The sequence below is a fragment of the Ziziphus jujuba genome, chromosome 1 (assembly GCF_031755915.1).
Source record: "Ziziphus jujuba cultivar Dongzao chromosome 1, ASM3175591v1".
In the NCBI taxonomy this organism is placed as follows: domain Eukaryota; kingdom Viridiplantae; phylum Streptophyta; class Magnoliopsida; order Rosales; family Rhamnaceae; genus Ziziphus; species Ziziphus jujuba.
The window spans coordinates 8,232,696-8,250,492 of record NC_083379.1 but is presented as its reverse complement, the minus strand read 5'-3'; the positions used below and the strand labels follow the sequence as shown (position 1 = coordinate 8,250,492).

Below are 17,797 nucleotides of genomic sequence, written 5' to 3'. Positions count from 1 at the left end.
GGTTTTGCAATAAATCGTAAATTAATTAACTCAAATTTTATCTACAACAATCAAAGAAAAGAAGAAATTGTTTTGAAGCTTTCAAAATTTATTAAACAGATGGCAGATGTCAATGGCGGCGGCAAGATCTTGAGTCTTTTTTCCTTTTTTTTTTTTTTTTCCCTCAAAGAAATCACATTACCATAAATTTTACTTTTAAAGTAATCACGTGATTGTCCATGTGGTTGACCTTTTCTCTTTTATTTCCCCCAAGGGTACTATTGGGTGACATGGATTTATTAATTAGGCATTGTGCTACAAATCAACTAAGGCTTACAATTTGAACCAATTATAAGGCTGCAACAGAAGTGCTTATTTAAACAAATACTTGGCGTGCATTGAAAAGGTCGAGAAAGGATTCCATTTGGATTTTATTTCCAACAAAATACACTAAAGCTGTACTGACACAGGTGTGTTTGGTACTCTGAGAGAGTATGCTTTTGTGGAGGTGGATTTATCTTGCAGTGCTTTTTTAACTCTTTGATCAAGTAACATGACTTCACAAAGTAGTAGTTTGAAACTATGTAAATAAAATACTTAATAAAACAAAATAAATAAATAAAAATTGGAATTTTAAAATTATCATTAATGCATGGGGTGCTTGACCTCTAGTGTTTTACGGTTAAAAAATAAACATTTTAGTTTTAATATTAGGCGTTTAGTTTTAAAAATTACCAAAAAAAAAATAAAATGCAACAAATTAATAATTATCAAATTATGAAAGGATTTTAGTGGTGATGATCATATATAATGACAAATAACAAAATTAGTTTTGATGTATCCAGAAAACACCCAAATGACAGGACTCGTCCCGGGAACCCTCTCAGGATCTGCCGGGTGGTCCCGCCTAGTGAAGTCCCATTGAACAATCCCTAGAGAATATCCAATGGAACCTCATCTTAAAACGTAGACAATAAACACAAGCGATAACAATAATACCTCAATATGTATATAAAAATAAAATAAATCCACAACAGCATAAAGTCCACAACCGACTTACTGTACTACATGCCATAACTACATGCATAAGTACCATGGTCTCTACTGAGTCTCATATCTAAAATCAGAACATTTTAAGAGTATCAACGACGTCCAGGAATACAAATAAGTAATAAATAAATCCAGAAGATAACAGTAGATAAAGGAAAGATAAATACGGCTGCTATCGTGGAAGGAACAAAATGATAAGCTGTGCGTGAGATAGACTGCTACTAGCTACCTGAGCCTAGGGGAACGAATTTAAAATAATAAAACGTGAGATAAAAAAATCTCAATGAATGGCATAGTATAATAGAAAAATAATAATTTATTTCTGAAAAATCTTTCTCTCAAGACCTCTCGTTCCATTCGTTTGAAAAGTTCTCCATTTATAAATCATTTCACAAAACCCAAACTTATATCCCAAATTAATATCATAAAATCGATGCTCAAATATAAAATGAACGATCATTGTAATATTATAAAATGTCTCAAATCAAGATATAAATATTTAAGCATAAAATATAATAAATACAGTTCCACCAAATAAATATGAAAATACAGAAATCACCACAATATTTGTAAATTAACAATATGTTCAAACGTACACATTGTACCAAACGATGTACCAATCTGTAAACCGTGGGAGACACCCACCTCACGACCCTTAATAAACAAAAGTTGTCGTAGAAGTATCAAATAACCATCGGGACGTACCCCACCTCACGGTCCGTGGCAATAATAAACAATTGGATGATACCAATCTCATAGCATCGTGGTAATAATAATAAACCGTCGGATGAACCCGACTTCACAGTCCGTGGTAATAATAGATAACCGTTGGATGAAACCAACCTCACAGCACCGTGGTAAACCCTGCGCATTGTAATATAATATAATATAATACTGATCCAAGATATTGGCATTACATGGTACACCAATTTAAAAATAACCAATACAGTATCTTTGAAACAATCTTATAAGATTATATATATATATACTTTTCCAAACGATACTGTATCATAAATCATAATTTAACATTTAGACTTCCACCGCATATTTAAATACTTCAAAAATCTCAAAACATCATTTCATATGAAAACCAAAAATACCACAGTGAAATATATTCACCATAAACCAATTTTAAGTACATAAAATTATAAAATATTTGATCATGCTTAAAATCATATGATTTTCAATCTGGTTTCTCAAACCAAATGGTTTCCAAAATGATTTGAAATCTCAATTTAATTACTAAGATATTTAAATACCACAAGTCCATTTATGGATCCATTAAAATTGAAAATCACTTAAAATATTATCAAAAGTCATATAAAATGATAACACATATATGTGAAAGCAAATATTTATATATGCATAAAACAACATTTCAATCAAATGGTATATAGGTAAAATATTTAAACCACATATATATTATACTATATACCCAAAATATTTAAAAATAATATAACCACTCACAGTACTGTAGATGCTCATGCCTGCTCCTCTATAGGATCGTCTCCAAGCTCAACTCGAGTACCTGTAATATAATAAAATATTCTTCAGGCTCCAAACAACTAAACCAGAGATACTTGTATAACCCAAATGTCTCATAATAATTTATAATATTATAAAATTGCATGAATTGGACATTGGACAGTCCAATTATACCGCGTGTCCTTAGGACCTAGTACCCAAAATTGGGAATTTTCATCGAAAGTCTAATATTTCAAAATTAAACCACCTAATGGGTCCTAATAATATCCAATTTCACTAATTCAACTCCAATTTTAACTAATTTGACCAATTTTGTTCAAACACAGTCCCCAACTTATCCGAAAATTAACTAATTGACCTAAAAATGGAGAAATTATCAAACGACCTCCAAAATTCACAAACTTTATATTGACGGAAAGCCCAAGAGACAAGGAATCTACCAGTGTGCGTCAGCTGAAAAACATTGTTGAAGCGTCAGCCGAACTTCCCGTTGTCGGATCTTTCAAACGGTGAGGAATCTAGACAAAATAATCATGAAAATGAACTCAGAGGGGTCAAAAATAGTGGAAAAGGTGTATGGGTTGGCCTGAAACAGCTAAAAAAATGAAAAAATCCGACGACCCATCTCGACGGCCACCGCGGACTTCGCCGGTCGAATCTGGGAGCTTCCGGCCGTCACTAGCCGTGAAATTTCACGGCTGAGCTCGCCTTCAAGTAACCTTTCTAATTGGCTGGCGCGTGCAAGTGGTAGTTGGCCCGAAATGGGCAAAACGACGGTGATCTGGTTTGACGGTAAACGGGTCGAAACGATCCAGTTCGGATCCACAGGTCTGAAGGGAGAATTTCTTGGGTTTTGGGGAAGAAATGGGTATTTGGGGCTTTGTTTCCTATTTGACACGCTTACTTAGGCTTATATAAAGTCTTGGATCACTAACAGACAAAAACTGGAGATTGGCTTGAACACTGATATAAAACTTATGCTTAAAACTTCTCAGAACCATAATTTTTTATCCGTAACTCAGAATTTGGCGTGCCGCCAATCTATAAATTTGTATCGACGAGATCTACACAATGATACCTCAGTCAAACCAAAAATATTGGCTATTGAAAAATTCAACTTGGACCCACATATTATTCACTTGGTCAAACTTAGTCAACTTGATCAAACTTGTTTAATCATGTGTATTTTTTGTACGGGATGTTACACAAAGCAATTTTGTAATTTCCTTATTGGCCAAATATTCTATTGCTTTTATATATTCTATTGTTTTGTGGGGGGAGAATGCTTCGTAATGATTTGTTTGGTGAATATATATAGAGTAAGCTTTAAAAGAGTTAAAGAGTTATTAAAAAAAAAAAAAAGTTAGTCCATATGAAAAAAAATGAATTACTAATTAATTAAAACCCAATAACATGGTATTATCAAAGTAATTAATTCAGCCAGTAGTTGACAATGACATAATACGAAGTATCCTTCATTTCCTAATTAATTAATACATATTTAAAAAAAAATTAAACGTATTCAAAATTGAAAAAATAAATTAGATATTAACTGTAAAATAATCTTAAATTTTGAAGAACCAAAAAAATGTCATCCAATTGTTTAGCAAAATTTGTATACGTTTAGTCCCTAATTAATCCGAGAAGAACTGGGAAATAATGGATGGACACCATATTCAACAATAAAAGAGAGATATTCCCTACAAAAAGATCTCAAAGACAATCTAATTTTTCACGTTTCTCATCATTATCAATGGCATTTACAATATAAGAATAAATCAGTACAGACTTCATGAAAGACCTCCAATATAATACCATGATACTCCTCCGAATTCATTGAAACATAGTAATTTAAGAGGCTGCGAAGATCCTTTGGATCTTGAATCCGATTCGCAATTATCATTTCCACCATGGATTCTTTAAAATCCTCTCTTGGATCATACGAGCATTTTTCCATGGCAACCATTACTACGAACTTAGTCCCCTCTGTACCTCTGTGCCTTCTTCTCTCCGCATTAATACTATTTCTTGCCTCCTGCCTTTCTCTAATCATTTGGTCCAATCTTTCTTGAACCATGGCATGTGCTAGGCTTGATATCGAGGGGAACCGGTCAGAATTCGAGCTCTCTGCCTCCTCCGACGAAGAAGACACGCTAAGCCTGCAACTGCAGCACAAGGCCCTGCATCCTCTCTGTTGAAGCTGCTGCTTCTTTGATTGCCTGGAGGATTTCATCCTTGAGCATGAAATCAGAGCTTTGATGGAAATTTGTGCAAAAATAATCATTTAAGCACAATTGGCAAGTGGGTCATGCTATACATCATTGTGTCTAACATTTAGAACATATATTAGATGAATTAGGAGAAGGTAGGAAGCCAAAAGGGGAACATTAATATGGTTAATCGAGCTAGTGATTATGATAAGTCATAAGTGAACCTTTAATAATTTCCTCTATAGGGCTACTTATTGTTAGGTGGCATGCTTTTGAGAGTGTGGTTAATGTGGAAAGTTGAGGGTGTGAGGGTCCATCAAACCCTTTTTGATTAATTAGGCTTTTATATATGGGTTATGTGAGCAATGACCCAATAGTTTCAACGTTTTTCCAATTAGCACAAATCTCCCACTCTCTAAAAGTTTGTAAATAGTGAGCATCAATCCAAAATTTCACACTCGGCAAAATTTTCTTTCCATATAAGGAGAATCTTCTCACTTACAATACACATGCATTTTAATAATTTTAATAGTTAAAAAGTTATAGGATAAAGGTTTTGAATTGATACTATACCGATTACAAACTTAAAAAGATGATACTAATTTAACATCATAAAGGATAAAATGTGAAAATAATGAAAATATAAAGGGTATTAGTGCCAAAAACCCATAATATATAGGTTTTTGCCATAATTTTTAAAGATAGAAAGAATGAAACTTAAGGAAAGTTTAGTTAGTTTATAGTTGGGGTTCACATGCCAACTTCCAGCTTTTCTGTACTTTTTAATCTTCGAATGATCTAACAAAGAGTAACTTGTTATGGCATGGGAAGGTAACCTTGGATTTGAAATTGATGCTAAAGTACTAGTAGCACGCCTCAAACTATGATTTTTCTTTTTGTTTTGAAGACCCTTTTTAGACACTACTAGGAAATGTAGAATAAATTGTCCCTTCGGATATAGCTAGCCAGATAGTAACGACCTCTTATGTTAATTTTGAGATCCTAGATTCTACCTCATCTACGAAGTTAACGTATGTCCCCAAAAAAAACAAAGTATGACATGTAGAAATTGAATTGTAAAAGTTTCATGTCAATATCAAATAGCTTGATATGGTCCACATATTGAGATGACGAGAGATTAGAAGAAATAATGGAAGAGAAACAATTATAATGGGTCCAAGCAATTACCAACCATCCAAATATGGAATATATATACGTTAAATAAGAAGGTTCTGTGGGTGATTTAGGGACAAAGCATGACATATGCTTTGCTAGACTCTCTTTTTTAAGTTGTAGCTGATAAGATTAATTGAATATGGAGTTTCTTGCTTTTCAAAATCAATTTCCAATTCCCAACTTTTTAATATTTGAAGAAATCCCATCTCTCTAACTACTTTAATTGTTTAATGCTTACCCTCTTGCCTTCATCCAATTATGCAGAAAATCCGACAAAGATTACACACAGCTGTGTGCATCTCTTTAAGAGATTCCCTCCTTACATTTTAGGCAGACAAAGGAAGATTAAAAATAGACGAACAAAATAATGTGGAAGCACAAGGTGCTGATCATGTGTTAATATCCCTAATATTATGAATAAGCAGTACTAATCGTACTCTTCATTTTCTAAGTCTGGAAACATAAATCTCATTTCCTGTAATAATATTTTCGCTGATATATATAATAAACACTATGGCACATGTTGTGGTAATGATGATTAGTAAAGATAAAGCCAAACTTCATCATTAATTATATTTAATTATATATAAATATATGGATAGGCAATCAGAGTACAGAGTGTTCTTGGTTCTTGTTAATTAACTTCATTTTCGGAAGCAGAAAAAAGAAAAAATATATATTTATGTTTTATAATAACGTCTAACAGGTCTTAACTCTTGTCATTAACGCTTTACCTGCGCACAATCTCCGATGGTATATGTTCTACCAAAAATCAAAAAAGACCTCTCAGACATGTGCTTAACAAGAATGAAACTCAGCACTCATGCATGTTGATGCCTATCAGTACTGAACTGATAAAGCTTCTAATTCATATACAATTAAAGCTTAATTTGTCAAAATAAATATATATTAAGTGTAAATTTTATGATAATTTGCATGGTCTTCATGTGTATGAGTATGAGGAAGCTAATTACCCAAACAAAAAAAAAAAAGTATGAGGAAGCTAACTAGTCACGCGTATATGAGTACAAGGAAGCTAGAAATTTCATAGAAAAATACTATTTTTTATCATGAGCATTATTGGAATTTACATGTTAAGTAATACTTTAAATGATTATCGTTGTATTTTTAAAATTTTAGAACAAAAGATAATAAAATTAAATATTTTAATATAAATTTATCACATAAAATAATGAAATAGTAACGATAAATAGTAAAATTCACTTAGTTTAAAAGTTATTGATATATATGAACTCTTTAATAATCATTAATCATATTTGTTCCATTATTATTATTATTATTTCGGTAATAAATATTTGTTTCGTTCTTGCTCCATGGAAATGGGCATAGTTTCAGAAGCAAGCTAATTAGATTGGAAAATTAACTGCATGCATGGTATAGCATCAGAGACATATTTAAAAATCATGATAAGATCTTGGGCAAATGTGAAATGATTCATCTTGGTGATAGGGAAATTAAATCAGCCAGAGAAACGAGTTGGCATTCATATGTTTGTATACATATATAATATATTTGTAGAAAAACCTTATTTATTTAATCGATTCTTTTTTATGTTAAATACAATCTCCCACTTGAACATTTAACAGTTGAGCATCCTCCAATATAAAACTGTGTCCAACTAACAAAAAATTCTAGCCAATTGATTTCTAATAATTTAAACATAAACATTTCTGATGGTCACAATCATTACACCTGTGGTTTTGGCCCACTCATAACACTAATTAGGCTTTCTTTTGTACTAAATCAGCAGCATGGGCTCATACCCATTTGCTCTGCCATTCACTTTCATGACAATTCTATAATAAATTCTCAATACTAAGCCCTTGTTTGGTAGGAGAGAAAGGAAAATAGTGATGATGGAAACGATAGGAGAGGAGTGAATCTGTTGATAGTTTTGTTTATTTTGTAAAAATAATTTTTTTGATTTTTCACCCTTTAATTCATTCAATTTTGGAGTTGGAGGGATTTGCCATCTCTCTTTTTTGTGGAGGCCCATTAACTAGAAATATTCACAAATTGGGCCTTGAACCCAAATTGGGTGAATCCGTTTCACCAAACATCCTCTTGAAAATGGCATACAAACAGGAATCTGGAATATACCTTCAGGCGTCCAATCGCCACCAACCAACGCACGGTTAGGTGAGCACCTAAACAAATGAATGATCTAGTGCATTTGATTTCACTTTAACGTTCTGCATACCACCCTCCATTGACCAATCTAATGTATCGGCTTAGCTTTTAATGCACAAGTTTTTTGTATATTCCCGAAATATCCCCGGACTGGGCAGCTGATTTATAGGGCGGAGAGTCTAAGGCTCAAAAGACATTCTTACCCTTTTCCACCACTAGTATATAAGCCACACTGTCCGAGTGCAAGACAATTTGATAGATACACGCTACGCCCGCAGTCTCACACCCAACTGAAGAGATCCCTCTGAGGAAGACTGTGTTCTGATCTGAAGTAGGTAGAAAAACAATGTCTATAACTTTGCTCGCTAACGGCGATTTCTCAGCCGGAAAGTCTGCTCAGGCGTCAGTTACCAGCCGAGTAGCCTCTGTGTACAGCGAGGTCCAGGCGACTCGTATCGACCATGAACTTCCTCTCCCTTCTGTCCTCAGAAAACCCTTCAAGATAGTCAATGGTCCCCCTAGCTCCGCCGCTGGCAATCCAGGTCATTTTCTCACTTCACACTTTCGAGACCGGATCCATGAGTAGTTTCATGGATTTAACGATCTCTGTTCTATTCGATCTGTTTTTGAAACTTATCTGTTTGGTTACTGAGAAACCTATCGAGAATTTAGTGAAGTAAATTTTTTTTTTTTTTTTTTTTGGTTGTTGGACTATTTTGCATGTGCAAGTTTTCAGCTTTCTTTTATTTTCCTTACTGCTTCTTACTCATTCATTTTTACCAGTAGACTGAGTGGTTTTTTGGTTCTTGGGATTTGATTGATTGGAAATCGTATACTCCTACTTGCAGATGAGATCGCGAAGCTGTTCCCTTGTCTTTTCGGTCAGCCATCTGCAGTGTTGGTGCCTAGTGATTCCGAAGCGAACCAGACGAACCAGAAGTTGAAAATTGGTTGCGTTTTGTCTGGAGGCCAGGCACCTGGAGGTCACAACGTGATTTCAGGAATTTTTGGTGAGGATCTAAATGGTTTTGAACAATTTTGTAAATGGTGCTTGGAGTTATGATTGAGTAACTAAGAGTTCACTTTATACTTGGTTTGTAGATTACTTGCAGGAACGCGCTAAAGGCAGCATATTGTACGGATTCAGGGGCGGTCCTGCTGGAATCATGAAGTGCAAATATGTGGAACTGACCTCGGACTATATTTACCCTTACAGGAACCAGGTGAGACTTTTGAATTTGATTTTTACTTTTTAGCGGCTAAGAACTATTTCACCGCGAAGTTTTTGTCGTTATTCAATGTGAATTTAACTATTTGTATAGTTCATGAGGTTCATGCTTGGTACATCCATTTAGTTTCTGCAAACAATTTTGTTGTAAGGACTGCTCTATGAGTATGTGAGTAGTGACATATGGTGTACTTTAAACATCAATGAATTTGAATATAAATACGGTATGCATGAAGCATCTTTGTCTGTGTATATGTTCGAGTGGATGCCTACGGTATGCTTTGTATATATCCAGTTTAGCTTTTTATTGTTCTTATATGTGCACATGGACTGTGAATTAGAAAGTGATGATATTTTATATGGCAATTTCCTTTAACAGGGTGGTTTTGATATGATTTGTAGTGGAAGAGACAAGATTGAAACTCCAGAGCAGGTACCTTTTGTTTGTTTGATCACAGATTCCATGTTATGTTCATACGTGCTATGGCTAACTAAATTTTGATGGTTTTAATTTTTAGTTTAAGCAAGCTGAAGAAACAGCATTGAAGCTTGATTTGGATGGACTTGTTGTTATTGGTGGAGATGACTCAAATACAAATGCTTGTCTCCTCGCCGAAAACTTCAGGTTTATTATAATTACATTCTTTTGGAACAATTATGCCTTCTGAGAGGAAATCCAGGCTTTGCATTTATTTTTACATGTTTGTTTGTAAATGTAAGGTTTACTAGTTATTTGCTTGTGTCAATGTATGATCTACAAGTGAACCTAGCTCCTATTTAAGCAACATTGTTTCATGGTTCTTGTTGACATATTACTTTTCTAATTTATTTATTCAATCAGGAAGAAGAATATAAAAACCCGGGTTATTGGATGTCCAAAAACCATTGATGGTGATTTGAAATGCAAAGAGGTTCCAACAAGTTTTGGATTTGATACTGCCTGCAAGGTTGAGTGTTATTATACTTTAATTTTGCTCCTTTAATACTTTCCAATAGGTTTTATAGTTTTTATTATATTTTACTCCTTTAATTCATATATGTTATTTACCTTAAATATTTCATATTCCAAATCTACTATTAGGAACTTGAATACTTTGTAAAAAAGAAAATGCTTTCTGTATTTGTAAGGGACATTTTTCAAATGTTTCAAAGTTAAAGATTTACTTGATTGCTTAATCATGCTCTTAATTAACTGCAAAGATCAACCTCAAATATTGTAAACAGAGGAATTTTTTTTCTGAAGAAAGATTGCAGAACTTGTTGGGTAATATTAGAAAAATTGTCAATGCCATGAACTGTTTGATACCTTTATGATATTTGCAGCTATAACTACATGGAAGGAATTAATATTAAGATGCTGCTTTAACCTTTACCCAGATATATGCAGAAATGATTGGAAATGTCATGATAGATGCCAGGTCAACTGGAAAATATTATCATTGTAAGTATGCTCCTTTATAGTCATGGAACATTCAGTATTTTCACATCATTGCTATGTCTCATCTATCTATCTGTTCCATGTCTTCGACCTACATAAGAAGTTTAATTGAATATATGTGTCCACAGTTGTGAGGCTTATGGGGCGTGCAGCTTCACACATTACTCTAGAGTGCGCTTTGCAAACCCATCCAAACATTACAATTATTGGTGAAGAGGTACCTTCTTTGCTTTATCTTGAAAAGATTTCTTTTGGTGGTAGATACAAACCAGAATGTAAAAATATCAGACCTTGGTATCTCTTTGCCATTGAAGAGATTAAAGAACATGCAATGTTTAATTGAAATTATTGTTGGTCGAAAGTTGCTAAGATGTTCCATTGTGTAACTGTGAATTACATATTGCATTACAATCCATCGCCTTTACAAAGGAGTTTCTTAAGCATTTGTAATCTGATTGGAATATATGTTGTTGCAGGTTGCTGCAAAGAAGCAGACACTGAAAAATGTTACAGATTACATTGTAAATATAATCTTAAAACGTGCTGATCTTGGATACAACTATGGTGTGATACTTATACCTGAAGGTCTAATTGATTTCATTCCTGAGGTATTTTTTATCACGAAAGCACCCATATCAGTTTTGTCAAATCCATATTGTTTTGTATTCTAATGCTCCAATGTCATATGTATTGTTTTTTCTTCTACATGTTTCCTTGATCATTATGCATTTGTTTATCTGCAGGTGCAGCAGCTTATTGCAGAACTGAATGAAATTCTGGCCAATGATATTGTAGATGAAGGTGGCCTATGGAAAAAGAAACTCAAAGATCAGTCTTTACAGCTATTTGAATTCTTACCTCCAGCAATCCAAGAGCAGTTGCTGCTTGAAAGAGATCCACATGGAAATGTCCAGGTATATGTTCTGAATTACTGTTTGCTTTTCAGCTGTCTGGATATTTACCAATCATCACTTTTTGTTTACATGTATTATATTTGTTTCTTCTTAGGTTGCCAAAATAGAAACAGAAAAGATGCTTATCCAAATGGTTGAAACAGAGTTAGAGAAGAAGAAGAAAGAAGGACCATATTTAGGCGAATTCAAAGGACAGTCTCACTTTTTTGGGTACTTAATTTCTTAGCTTAAATACATCTCTTTCAGTTAAAAGTTCCAGCTGTGAATGATAGCATGATGCTTTGGCTTGAGGTGTTGTGTTTATGTATGCGTGCACATGTTCTCCTGTTGTTAGGTGTGTTGAAAACTTGGATTGAGGATCCATATGGAAACTATGTCCATGCTGTAGATTACTCACCCATACCACATGTTTAATAGATTTGTGAGAAAAGTGGCAAATGATATTGCAGGTATTTGTTGTTACCCGCTAAGGTAATCTTTCAATTTGCAGGTATGAAGGTCGATGTGGTTTACCAACTAATTTCGACTCCGCCTATTGCTATGCATTGGGCTACGCTGCTGGTGCTCTCCTTCAAAATGGATATACTGGCTTAATATCATCGGTTTGTGCCTCTATCCTACTTATGCTTTATTCCTCCCGTTCACTTTTTTTTTTTTTTTTTTTCAATTACATATTGATATAGTTTCATTTCGTGTGCTACCTTCCTTATTCTTCAGTACTTTTTTGTTATTTTAAGGGAATAACATAGTTCCTCTTGTGTTTTATTTGGTTTTTCTTTTTGGTATCCTTTTCATAATGTCACCAGGTAGGGAATTTGGCTGCTCCTGTTGAAGAATGGACAGTTAGTGGGACTGCATTGACTTCGCTAATGGACGTGGAGAGAAGACATGGTATTTTGTATCCTTTTTATTACTTTACGGAGTTATGTGAAAATTTTACTTCCCTTAGCCTTTATTACTGTGATGCTTTGCAGAATATGGAATAGCCATCATCAGTCCCTTAGTTTTTCAATTATTTATCTCATGACTGGTTTTCTGTATTGAATTGGTTTTTTCCATTTAACTATGGTGACTGCACTAGAAGTTTACAAGATTGTCTTGGAAGAATATATGATAAATCTTTTATTATGCTCTTTAAGATGTTTCCTTGTTTTTTGATGTCCTCCAAAACTATTTTTCTGAGAGTTGAATATCTCTTTCAGGTAAGTTCAAGCCTGTGATCAAGAAGGCCATGGTGGAGCTTGAAGGTAAATTTTTTTGAAGCGTTTGTCTACAGATAAAGTCCAATGCTTTAGTTATGCTCTTATATTGATTACTTATTGGATTACCATCTCATCCAATCTTCCACTAACTAAAAACTTAGCTGTAACTGATGTGTGGGGTAATGAATATCCAGGTGCACCATTCAAGAAATTTGCATCCTTGCGGAATGATTGGGCCTTATACAACCGTTATATCAGTCCTGGTTAGTTATGACTTTTATGGTTGCAAATATTTAAGTGCTTTAATGATTCTGACTCGCTTGACACTCGTGATTGGCTTGGAAATTTCAGAATGTAGTTCTCTGCTTAATAATAAATGTCAATTTACAGTTTGTCCGAGTCCTATTATATATGCTGGAATTCTCCATAGAACTGATCTAGCTTTCCTTTGTCGATAACTCCCCCTGCTAATTTCCATTGCAGGTCCTATTCAATTTGTTGGCCCAGCATCAAATGCAGCTAACCACACTTTACTCTTGGAACTTGGAGCTCAAGTATAGGGCATATAAACCCAGTTCTTGCTTTAATGCACGTTCATAAATCCAGATGTTGGTCTATCGTGCATCTTTCATATATTTGCTGCTTGCTTTTTTGGTAGAATTTTGTCGTTCAGATAAAAGATGATCTTGAGTTCTGTATTGACCAAAATTTGTGGAACTTTGCTTTAGGCAGCCTAGTTTAGGGTTTTTTTTTGTTTTTTATTTATTTATTTGTTTTTTTTAATGTGGTTTTTCCTCCTTTGTTACAATTTTCCTCTTCTGCAGCATGAACCAGTTATGACTGCCTTCGAAGTGTAAGGTTATTGCAGTCTGTTGTGAGATGAATAAAATTTGAAATATAGAGACTTCGATGGTTATCCTTAACTTTTCCTATCTCCCCACGATACAGAAGAGTACAAAATAAAATCATATTGAACATAATTTTTTTTTTAATTGCTTTTTCTTTTTTTTTTCTTGTCATTTTTACTTTTTTAAAATAGGGGATAAATTTTTGATATCGTGTAAGATGCCGAAGCCATAGTATCCTCCAATTTCTAAAGCCGGTCTGGACTGGTGGGTAGGCAAATGCCTAAGGCCACCACCTATGTTTTTTGTTTTTTGGGCTAAAGGGAAGGTTGAGGAAAACAACCAAAACACCCAAAGGTCCAAAAGCCTACAAAAGGGAGTTGGCCCAAAGGATTCCTGGAAGAGAGTCTTGGGGTATGACCCCTACAAAATTATTAGTAAAACACCATTTACTCACGTAATGTGCTAGAAAGTTTGCTTCTCGCGGGATCCAGCAGAAAGTAACTTTTTGGATCCCTCTATAGGCCACCACCTATATTGGGATCCCTATAGTATGTTTTATATTTATATAGGTTTTATTTTATTTTATTTTTTTAATTCGTGTCAATATGTTGAATAGTTTAAAAAATTAAAGAGTCGAGGATTTTTATCCTTTTTTCCAAATATCGTTGCCTTATTTGAACCTTCAAAAAAGCAAGTTTAAATACTTTTTAAAAACAAGTACTTTAGTTAGTCTTTCTTATTTCTAGTTAGTAATTTATATATCTTTAAATGTTGTATAATCTTCTAAAAAATCGAGTATGATTTTCTTTTTATTCCTTGTAACAAGGCTAGTGCATATAACAAATAATTATCTTTTGACATTTCTAATTTTTTCCTATTTGAGGCCTAAGGTCCCCTGAATCTCAGAGCCGGCTAAGATATCAAATAATTTTTTTGAAGATTATACTTTTCTTCTTTAAATACTTTCATCGGTATCGTCCTAAAATACCATTTGTTTTCAACTATTTACCAGGGGGAAAAAAAAAAAAATTTGTTTTCGCTACTTGAAATATAACTCTATAATTATGGCTACAAAGTTTCGTATATTGATTAGAATAACTTATAAAATAAATATGAACTACCAGAAATTGTAAAAATAAGTAATGCAAGTAAGAGAGTTCTTATTCACCATGACGATCTAAATAAGATCTGTCATCTCTTCCTACCAGGGACATCTCAGGTTCCCTTCTACTTCTCAGGCAAGGTGTTATTGAGCCTCTTTTTGCTGTTATCATGAACCACGGGCAGAATCAAATGATTCCGTTACACAAATCACTCAAATCCCTTTCGCTTCAACCTAGATCTAATTCAGAAGAGCTGGTGAATCAAAGAGTACTAGTGGGGAAACTCCTGACTTCTAGAAGCTTTCGCCATTACACTATCACTGAAATTGCTTTGAAAACCTGGACTTTGAAGGGCAAACTACATATTGAAAAGCTTGAGGAAAATCTCTGCAAGTTTTCCTTCGACTCTTTGGAGGATAAAGAGAAGATTTTCAAAGGCAGACCTTGGTCTTTTAATGGAGCCCATCTTACCCTTAAGGAATGGTCGGAGGCTCTGGCCTTGTCCAAAATTTCTTTTCAATTTTCCACCTTCACAGTTCAAATACATGGGCTTCCTCCATTGTATCTCCATGAAGACACGGCTCTGTTGATAGGAAATCATTTGGGTAAGGTTCAGAGAGAATATGTTGATAGAATAAGTGTGGTGGCCCAGAGATTTCTTCGCTTCAAGGTTGACATTGACACAAGAATCCAATTCTAGCGGGATTCTTTCTGGAAAGATTAGAGGGTGAAGAACCTTAGGTTCAATTCAAATTTGAAAGACTTGGAGATTTTTGCTACAAATGCGGCAGACTCACCCATGCTACCGGAAAATGCAATTCTGACAAACCCGTAATGATATCTAATGGCAATGGACTGGAAGTACAGCTCTACGAGCCCTAGGTGAGATTGGAAACGCCGGGAGGCACACCTTTCATCATATCGTCGCTGGTTGTCAGAAGGCAGAGCCAACTTAGTAGTAAAATCACATCGTTCAAAAGGTGTTTTGGTTCCCAACAATTTTTGGACACAGAACACGGCTCACCAAATAGTGCAAAGCTCGAGGGTCTTGAGGAGAACAATAGTAGCCAAAGCCGAATTTTCCAGAAGACAGAGTTTGATAAGGTCAGAGCAACTTGCCCTGAATTAGAATCCCTAAGCCTCGCTATTAAAAGACTTGATTCGATCAGTGAAGAAGAATTCCAAGAGGCAGTTATTCGGAAGATAAAGAACCCCTTTTCAGCACCATGGACCTATCTAGTCGGGCCGCTAATTTATTAAAGGCCATTGCCTCTTTTAAAGCAGTGGTAAAAAGAAGTTTGGGCCCGATTGATTTGGACTCTCTTGAAACTCTTGGATTGGGCCTCCCATTGTTACCTTCAGCCCTAGTAGTCGAGAATTCCAAAACTGAAACGCGAGATCCCCATAGATCACGAAAACGTCCAACCTTACTGAAATGCGAGATCCCCATAGATCAGGAAAACATCCAGCCTTCTCAAATTGGCATGGGCCCCCAAAAAGCTATCTTAGAATTGAAGAACCCAAACGAGAAGAGTTAGGAGGAGAACTTCGTGACCAAGAGGAGAATCCCGTGAGAAAGAATGCCTCGGGGAGCCCAAGTGGCTTTAAATAGATTGGTCAAGATGATGATGCTCAGATACAACAGAGGTAGAACTCGGGGAGAGATAGAGAAGACTTTAAGTCATACAAAGAGGTAGCAGTAGAGCTGTCAAAGAGTGAAGATTTTAGGACTCAATGGGAAACACCGAGTGGGAGAAGGAATGTCCATATTCTAGAATAAAATAAATGCTTATGGTCTTGGAAACGTGAAGCTTGCAGAAGGTTTCGTACTGTTTCAAAAACAAGCTGAACCTATGAAAGGACCTCAAGTTCCTCATCAAAACGTTAGCTGGATTTTTAATAGGCCGAGGAGGTGGGCCTACTCATGCCTCCCCCACTGCCATGAAATTTCTGTCATGGAATTGCAGGGGATTAGGCCATCCAAGGGTGATTAATGTTTTCAAAAGTTTAGTTAGGAAGTCAAATCTTTCTTGTGTTTTCCTATGTGAAACTAAAGGAGGTAGGGATCGGTTAGAGAAGGTCTGCAGGAGCTTGGGGTACCATAATATGGAAATCATAGAAGCAAAAGGAAATGCAGGAGGTCTGTGTTTGATGTGGTCGGATGATGTTAACCTGAAGATTGAAAGGAGTAATGAGAGAGTGATCTGTGGAGATATGTTGGATGATGTAGGAAATCCTACCTGGAGTTTTTTGGCTTGCCACAGTCCCCCTTACATCGGAGAGAAGAAAAATTTCTGGAGTCAGCTAATTGGAATTGTTAATGATCTAAATAGGCCTTGGATTCTGTTCGGTGATCTTAATGAAATTATTGATGAATCAGAAAAGTTTGGAGGTTGCCACATCTGGAGAATAAAACTCTTGAAAGATTTTATTCATGAAATGGATGGTCTTGATTTAGGCTTTATTGGAGGGCACTTTACTTAGGACAATCGACAGAGTGGTTAAGCTCTCATCAGGAAGAGACTTGACAGGGCAATAGGGAGCAGAGATTGGATAGTTAGCAACCCTCAAGTGGTGGTGGAACATCTTCAATTTAAAGAATTGGACCATTGCCGCATCCTGATTCGGTCAGAAGGCGAAAAACAGAGATCGAAGAGACCTTTTAGATTTTTCAAGGCATGGACTACTGACAAATCCAGTTCGTATGTTATTGAAAAGGCTTAGAACGTGGACAACCGTCACAGAATGGATTACCACAAACTCAGAAGAAGTCTCTTAAAAACCTCAATTGCTTTGAAAACCTGGAACAAAGAGATCTTCGGTTTTGCTGACAGGAAAATCCGAGAGTTAGAGGTGGAGTTGAATTCAGTGCAACAAGAAACTATCAGAGACTTTGCCAAAGAATCCATTATTCTTGAAAAGTTGAGGACTCACCGTGATAGATGGGAATCTATTATGCGTGAAAAATCTAGAGAAGTTTGGTTGAAGGAAGGAGACAGGAATTCTGGTTTTT

At 35.1% G+C, this 17,797-nt stretch overlaps 3 protein-coding genes across 3 annotated transcripts; 2 read left to right on the top strand and 1 right to left on the bottom strand.

The window, feature by feature from the left end:
* Window positions 1-4,263: 4,263 nt before the first annotated feature.
* On the bottom strand, window positions 4,264-4,851 carry LOC107415549 (probable transcription repressor OFP9). Its single transcript, XM_016023889.4, has one exon. The coding sequence runs from the start codon at window positions 4,796-4,798 to the stop codon at window positions 4,265-4,267; it is 534 nt and encodes a 177-aa protein (XP_015879375.3). The 5' UTR covers window positions 4,799-4,851; the 3' UTR covers window position 4,264.
* Window positions 4,852-8,298: 3,447 nt separating this feature from the next.
* Window positions 8,299-13,756, top strand: LOC107415758 (pyrophosphate--fructose 6-phosphate 1-phosphotransferase subunit beta). The gene is made up of 16 exons (XM_016024148.4): window positions 8,299-8,593; window positions 8,900-9,061; window positions 9,153-9,274; window positions 9,659-9,712; window positions 9,798-9,904; window positions 10,121-10,226; window positions 10,657-10,720; window positions 10,846-10,934; window positions 11,194-11,325; window positions 11,461-11,631; window positions 11,726-11,841; window positions 12,122-12,233; window positions 12,438-12,522; window positions 12,834-12,878; window positions 13,028-13,096; window positions 13,317-13,756. The coding sequence occupies exons 1-16, from the start codon at window positions 8,398-8,400 to the stop codon at window positions 13,391-13,393; spliced, it is 1,707 nt and encodes a 568-aa protein (XP_015879634.2). The 5' UTR covers window positions 8,299-8,397; the 3' UTR covers window positions 13,394-13,756.
* A 2,969-nt stretch (window positions 13,757-16,725) lies between these two features.
* On the top strand, window positions 16,726-17,268 carry LOC107415557 (uncharacterized). The gene has a single exon (XM_016023901.3). The coding sequence runs from the start codon at window positions 16,726-16,728 to the stop codon at window positions 17,266-17,268; it is 543 nt and encodes a 180-aa protein (XP_015879387.3).
* Window positions 17,269-17,797: the final 529 nt, after the last annotated feature.

Excerpts from the sequence above, each read along its gene's own strand:
- LOC107415549 (XM_016023889.4), bottom strand. The coding sequence starts at position 4,798 with ATGATTATTTTTGCACAAATTTCCATCAAAGCTCTGATTTCATGCTCA.
- LOC107415557 (XM_016023901.3), top strand. The coding sequence starts at position 16,726 with ATGAAATTTCTGTCATGGAATTGCAGGGGATTAGGCCATCCAAGGGTG.
- LOC107415758 (XM_016024148.4), top strand. The coding sequence starts at position 8,398 with ATGTCTATAACTTTGCTCGCTAACGGCGATTTCTCAGCCGGAAAGTCT. Across the intron at positions 9,062-9,152 it reads CGTGATTTCAGGAATTTTTG|ATTACTTGCAGGAACGCGCT; the intron begins GTGAGGATCTAA and ends CTTGGTTTGTAG. Across the intron at positions 12,879-13,027 it reads GGCCATGGTGGAGCTTGAAG|GTGCACCATTCAAGAAATTT; the intron begins GTAAATTTTTTT and ends ATGAATATCCAG.